The 6,398-nt window shown below is 42.7% G+C and overlaps 1 protein-coding gene across 1 annotated transcript in view; it reads left to right on the forward strand.

Annotated features, from left to right (window-relative positions):
- rbm38 (RNA binding motif protein 38) overlaps positions 1 to 6,398 on the forward strand; it is a 22,799-nt gene that overhangs the window by 1,242 nt on the left and 15,159 nt on the right. The window contains exons 2-3 of the mRNA XM_031844410.1: positions 859 to 982; positions 2,351 to 2,405. Coding sequence (XP_031700270.1) covers positions 859 to 982; positions 2,351 to 2,405 — 179 coding nt within the window. The remainder of the gene's footprint in view (positions 1 to 858; positions 983 to 2,350; positions 2,406 to 6,398) is intronic.

The following is a 6,398-nucleotide window of genomic DNA, read 5'->3' on the forward strand; positions in this document are numbered from 1 at the left end:
CCCCCCCCCCCCCCCCCCCCCCCCCCTAGCAGGATGTGCTTGGTTTGTATGAAAGACTGTGAGTTTGTGTGTGGGGAAAAAAAGATAAGAAGGGATTATTGAAGTGTGAATGGACTGAAATGTAGCAGTTGAAATGATCTCTACCTGTTCGTAGCCAGTGAGCAAATCAGCCAAGTGACCAGTATTGTCATGAGTTGTTTTGGGTCAGCGTGCTCATTTCATTTCATCCCTGACTTCCCCTTTTAGCAGTCTGACTTCCCTACAGCAGCTTCTTGAACCCCGACAATCTCAAACCATCCGCTGCCTCTGTTTGCTTTCGTTTCGCAGCATCAGACTGCTGCGAAACGAAAGCAAGCGGAGGCAGTTTTACTTTCACTGTCCCATTTATTGGTGGTGGAGCTCTAGTTTGCCTCATATATTAACTGTGTGTGTGTGTGTGTGTGTGTGTGTGTGTGTGTTAACCTTCACCACCCCTTCCCACTGCTATCTGCCCACTCCTCAACAAACTCCCTCAAGGTAGATTCCAGTATCTCATCCTTGACAGCACAGTGTGAAAAAATAACACAAATCTGCCTCCTACATAAGCTCCAGTGGAAGCATTCAAACACAATGATAGCTGTATTCATGAGCTGGAGTTAATGTCTCCTCACACATTTAGCAAAAAGATTGAATCATTCGAGTAGAGACGAGGACAGCAGCTTCCTCGGGGCCCCCATCCCCCTCCCCTCACCCGCTCTGGGTCTGATGCTTCATCATGTTGGGATCGATCCTTCAACACTGGATAAGAGAAGCTTTCGCATGCAATTGTGTCGCTTAAAGAGTGATTATTAATCAGTGATGCTGTGACACCGTCAACAGGTGACCATGGTGGACAGGGGAGCAGCGGAGCGGGCGTGCAAAGACGCCAACCCCATCATCGACGGCAGGAAGGCCAACGTGAACCTGGCGTACCTGGGAGCGAAGCCTCGCAGCTCGCAATCTAGTAAGTGTGTTAGATCAGTTGTTGTTTTTTACCATATTTTAACAATACAATACCTACAAATCATGTAAAGGATAAAGCTGGTGATTTTCTAAACATACCCCATAAAAAGACCAACAGCTAATCCTTCTCTGAATACTTCCTGCCTCACTCAATTCCAAGCCCCTTTGGTTCCTACTGAAAGAAAAACGGATCACAGATATGTAGTTTCACTTGTAAAACAGTTAATGATGAATTGATGTACTAACATCCGGGTAGCCAAAGGCTTCCAGAGACTTGAACCTCACTCAAGATCTGTAGTCCACCGCAGTAAACATTAAGTTTTCTGTATTACTCGGTGAAAGATACTGAATGTTGCTGTCGAATGGTAAAGATTTTCAAGTCTGTTGCACGTTGCTTTTCATGCCGCAGTGAAATGAATGGAAACCCACAGCTGTCTGGAGGATAGTTAATCAATCTAAAGGCCGATGAATATGTTTACAAATTTGAGGTTAGTGGGATAAAACGTACAAAACCACTGGTATGCTCCTTCCATCGAGACTGTGTCTGTGCTCGTTCCCACTATGCATTCACTGTTTGTGTACTTGATTTAACGCACAGCTTTCATGCCGCTGGGCTTTTTTCAGTGTCAACCAGTGTCGTGCTTCCCCTCCGACATCTCGCTGCACACCAGACCTTGACAGCAGCTCTCCCTCGCTGCTTCATTTAATGCTCGCTAGCTGAAATACTGCCGAGTGTAGGTGTGATTGACAAACACTGGCGCCAACAACAACTGACTGTGTGTCCTTATTCTGGGGCCGGTGCTGCGACGCAACTCCCCAAGCATGCAGCTGATGGGATATGGCAGCGCTTGGTATTTTGTTATTGTGTGCGAGAGAGAATGGGAGAGGGAGTGAATAAGGAGAGCAGGAGGGGACGGGGCTGTTAAGAGAATTAAATAATAGCGCATCTGTCTCCTCTTTGTGCTGGTGAAGAAAGGAAGTGGGCATTTAGATATAGGTTTGAACAAAAGAGGAGTGCTGATGGAGTCATGGCTGTACAGTAAAAAGAGGAGTAGCAGAGGAATGAATAGCTGGAGGAATGTTGACATGAAGTCAGAGGAAGGGCAGAGAGGAGGAGGAGGAGAGATTTCTCCTTTCTTACTCGGCCTTAGCTGATCCCTGGTGAACTCTGGAGGCAGAGAAGTCACAGATGTGTGTGTGTGCGCGTGTGTGTGTGCGCTGAGGGAATAACGGATACCGTCTTGCACATGCTAACAATCTGAGGCAGAGAGGCAGAGAATCGTCTCTGTCCTTGTCTGCTCGTCTCTCTCGTTGCCTGTGTAGCCAGTAGCTAAAATATCTCTTCATCGCTGGCTCTCTTTGTCTGCAGGTCTCTCTGTTGGAGTTCAGCAAGTCCATCCTACGTGGGCTCAGAGGCAATATGGGTAAGACGGAGAAGAATCAATACCTTTATTTCCACCTCTCTTTCGCTCTCTCTCTCACCTACCTCCTCCTCAACACAATACATCTCACTCCTCCGTCCTTGACATTTGTGAGCACTCGCTCCCGTTCTCCACTCGGGTTGTGGTAGTTAATGCCACTCTGCAATGTGAAAGAAAGTGGGGGTGGGGGGGGAAGACGCCAAAATGATGCTGTTTAAACTCTGCTTCAAAGACGTTTTCAGCCGTATCTGTGTCCGTGCATCGTATCTTGATTGGTCTTTGACTGTTGTCTCTCTCTCTCTTTCTGGGCCATTAAACACATGAGAAGCTCAATTCTGAATTTCTCTCACGCATGACTTGGGCTTTACTGAGGATACAAGCCATTTAGTGAAACTTCCCTGCATCCTTTCTCTATTATCTTTTTTTTTTTCTTCATGTTTGTACACGCAGAGGCATTATAACATATGCTATCTATTTAATATCTCTGGGTGTATCAGGCCGTGGTTTCCAACCTGGAGCTCAGCAATCCCACAAAGTCTCTGGTCTCTGGTTGAATTCATAGTCCTGCATTGAAGGGTTACAGATGCAGGCCTAAAAAATGTTAACTACACGTCAGGGCTGCAGCGGCCGCTGAGATGCATGGAGACCACAAGAACTGTGATTGGTCAGCGTTTGGCTTCTCCTGATGCCCATGGAGACTGCTGATTGTGAGGAAAACATTAAGAAAGACGCAGTTGTCCTCTCCTTGTCAGTAACACACATAAAGCAAAGCAGGCTGTTCTCATACATTGTTCCTAGCTATACCTACACAAATTTAGTCTGTAATCCACGTCAATCCAATCATGAAGTCGGAAGTATAAAGACCTCAAAGACACAGAATGGGTCAAACGAAACCGGTCTTCATGGCCTGTGTGAAAAGAGAAGTAAACATTGATTTATTTGTCATGTAATTTATTTGTTACGTAAAGTAACGGCAGTTATTGCCTAGTTATTTCAACCCAAACCACGATCGTTTCCTAAACCTAACTAAGTTGTTTCCTGTGAAGACTGAAGTTTATTTTAGAAAGACTGTATGTATGTAACGAGCGAAAATGGTCACGTGTTGCTGGACTTTCACAGGAAATTGCATGAAAAATGGGGAGTAACTTTTTCAGAAGATATCTTATAAACCGGTGTATGAGGATACGTCGAGCTTAGACATCGTCACGGCAAACCTTCTTAAAGTATGACACAACCCGGTCACATACGTCTGTAGCAATGCAGTGGTGCCATCGACATGTCGAATTTGTCGCACACTGGCTTGGGGAACGTTCCAAACATTTGTTGGTTAAACGCTTTTCAAATACTAAGCTTTGATGCTTTTTTTTTTTTTTGTCATATACGATAGTAAAGTTAACATCTTTGTGTTTTAGACTGTTGGTCAGACAAAACAAGCAACTCAAAAACATCTCGTTCGGCTGTGGGAATCATAACGGGCAACACCTAATAGACAAAATGATTAACTGGGGAAATAATCAGCAAATTAATCGATAATGAAAATAATCGCCAGTTGCAGCCTAACGAGGTACCTTTATTTGTCAGGTATTCAATCGTTTCTTTAATTCAGTCTCTGAATTGATTTTCCAGAAAAAGTACCATATCACAATATATATTAATGTATCAAATGACATCCAATACAGTGAGGGATTCTTGCCATGTCGCCTACTCCTAATGGACTTGAGCCGAGCTGAGGCCTCATGGGAGCTGCTGGTGGTTTTCTCCGTAAACTCGCTGTAATCCACACATGAAGGACGTTCTGCCTCCTCGTCCAGTTTCCCCGAGGTTCAGCGTGAACTCCAAAGGAAGCCTTATGACTCAGTTCCTGAGTGAAACATGGAGGATGATTCATTTCCGGGGCTGTTACAGACAGTAGAGCGACGCTGCAGGTCGAACCCTACTGAGGCTTGACTCGGATATTTGCTGATATTTGAGTGTTGTTTTGGGGATCTTAGACGAGGATATTGTCAACCAGCGTCACAGCTGTCAGTTGTGTTGTTGACTTTCATACTGAAATATCTGGTGTTTGGGGGAAAAGAGTGCAAAGCATGTTTTTAGTCTTTGGTTGATTTAAAAAAAAGTTTTACAGACGGGATCCTCTGTATTTTAGAGGTGCTTTTAAGGAATATACATGATGAGGTGTTTTGGAAAAGGAGCTCTTCACACTGACTTTGTCCAGGATGTTCTGCTCCTGCGGCTACAGAGAAGTCCATTAAAAACCTCAACTGTTCTGAGTGCTATTAATATTGCAGTCCTCAATTTCTGAATGAGCGATGAGGGAATTGAGGCTGACCCAGATGAGTCTATGAATGAGTGATGATGGCTTGATTGATGGTCTCCTGCAATGAAACCAGACATTCAAAGCGAAGGGAGTTTTAATCCGTGCTTCCCGGGAAGAGTCACAGCTTTGACTGGAGCAAAAGAGGCAGAAATGTCACCTAACACACTGACTAGCTAACACACCTGTGAGGCAAACGCACACAGAAGGTGGCACATTGTCTATCGGAGTGGAAACACCCGTACATTCAAGCATTAAGATGTTTACAACAGATGTGTGTTTATCTGTTTTTTTTTCAGGCTGTTGGTTGGAAAATACAAGACTTTTCATTTTAACCCTATTTAATCAATGAATCGAGAAAATAATCAGCAGATTGACTGATAAAGAAAATAATTTGGTTAGTCCTATTCAAAACACAGTTACACGATTCCTTCACGCCGTTGGTGAGGAATAAGCTGTTATAAAGAATAGATCAAACATTTTGAGAGCTGACTCCAGACTGCATTGCTTATTTATAAAGTGAAGATGAATTGCTTCCAGTTTAAATGTTGGAAAGTTATTGATTTCCTTTAACTTTTAATAGTCCTCTGTGTTTGTGAAGCTTTTATTTTGAAGTCATATAATTTTAAATGTATCTCTGTGTTTAGTTTGAACCAACACGTTTAAATATGCACCTTTTCTCATCAAACAATTTACCAATTCTATTTTGATTCATTGATTAATTATTTAGTCTAAGAAATATGAGAACACATAGCAAAAAAAAAAAACAAATACCCATCAGAGTCTGAGGCGACATCTTTAGCAGCAGTCCAAAACACAAAGATATTCAATTTACACACGTGTAAAATAAAGAAAAGAAGCAAATCCTCTAAACAAACCTCAAAACACACAGAAAAAGAGAAGGCTGGTTGGAGTTCCCCTGGAATCGACTAGTCTATTAATTATTAGCTTTCCTTTCCAACACGATGCGCTCTGAAGGGAAAATCTCTTGCAAACCAGAGTCAGTTTGTTTTATGGTGAAAATCAGTTGTAGAAGAAGAAGCGATACCAGTTTATATCAACTGTAACCTCAAGAGATCTCAGAAGCACACAGCTGCAAGATGGGTTGTGTTTTGAATGAATGCCAGATTCAGTGTCTCTCAACAGGAAAGTCTCTCTATGTTAAATAACTATCACTGTTGTTATTTGTCTCCCCATTTAAATAAGTCAGTTAATTTGAGTATCTTCTTTGTCTAAAGGAAATCGAATTAGTTTGAATCAATTGGCTTAATGCCTCTAGATTACAAAGTAGACAGAAAAAAAACACGTTTGGATGAGGGAGAAATAAACCGCACATGTGAAACCTTGATGTTTCTCAGTTTAGTATGTGCAGAGGACGCATCTGTCCAGCTCAGATCTCGCTGCTCCGAGGCTAGATGTGTCTTTGACATGATCAGTATGACTGCAGTCAGAGTCAAACATTTCTTGGCAAAGTGAAGGACTTTTATTTTAGGGACAAGCTCTAGCTTTAGTTTAAAAAAAAAGGCCTGGGCAGCTGATAAAGAACAGGAGCCTTATTGTAGACAAGATCTAGAACCAGCTTTCTTTTTCCCAAATATAAAACCTTCATATTACACATTTTTATGTTGGGTGACAAGATAGCTGGTTCTAGATCTTGTCTACAATAAGGCTCCTGTTCTTTA

Source organism: Anarrhichthys ocellatus, unplaced genomic scaffold (assembly GCF_004355925.1).
Source record: "Anarrhichthys ocellatus isolate YVR2014 unplaced genomic scaffold, GSC_Weel_1.0 scaffold5, whole genome shotgun sequence".
Taxonomy (NCBI): Eukaryota; Metazoa; Chordata; class Actinopteri; order Perciformes; family Anarhichadidae; genus Anarrhichthys; species Anarrhichthys ocellatus.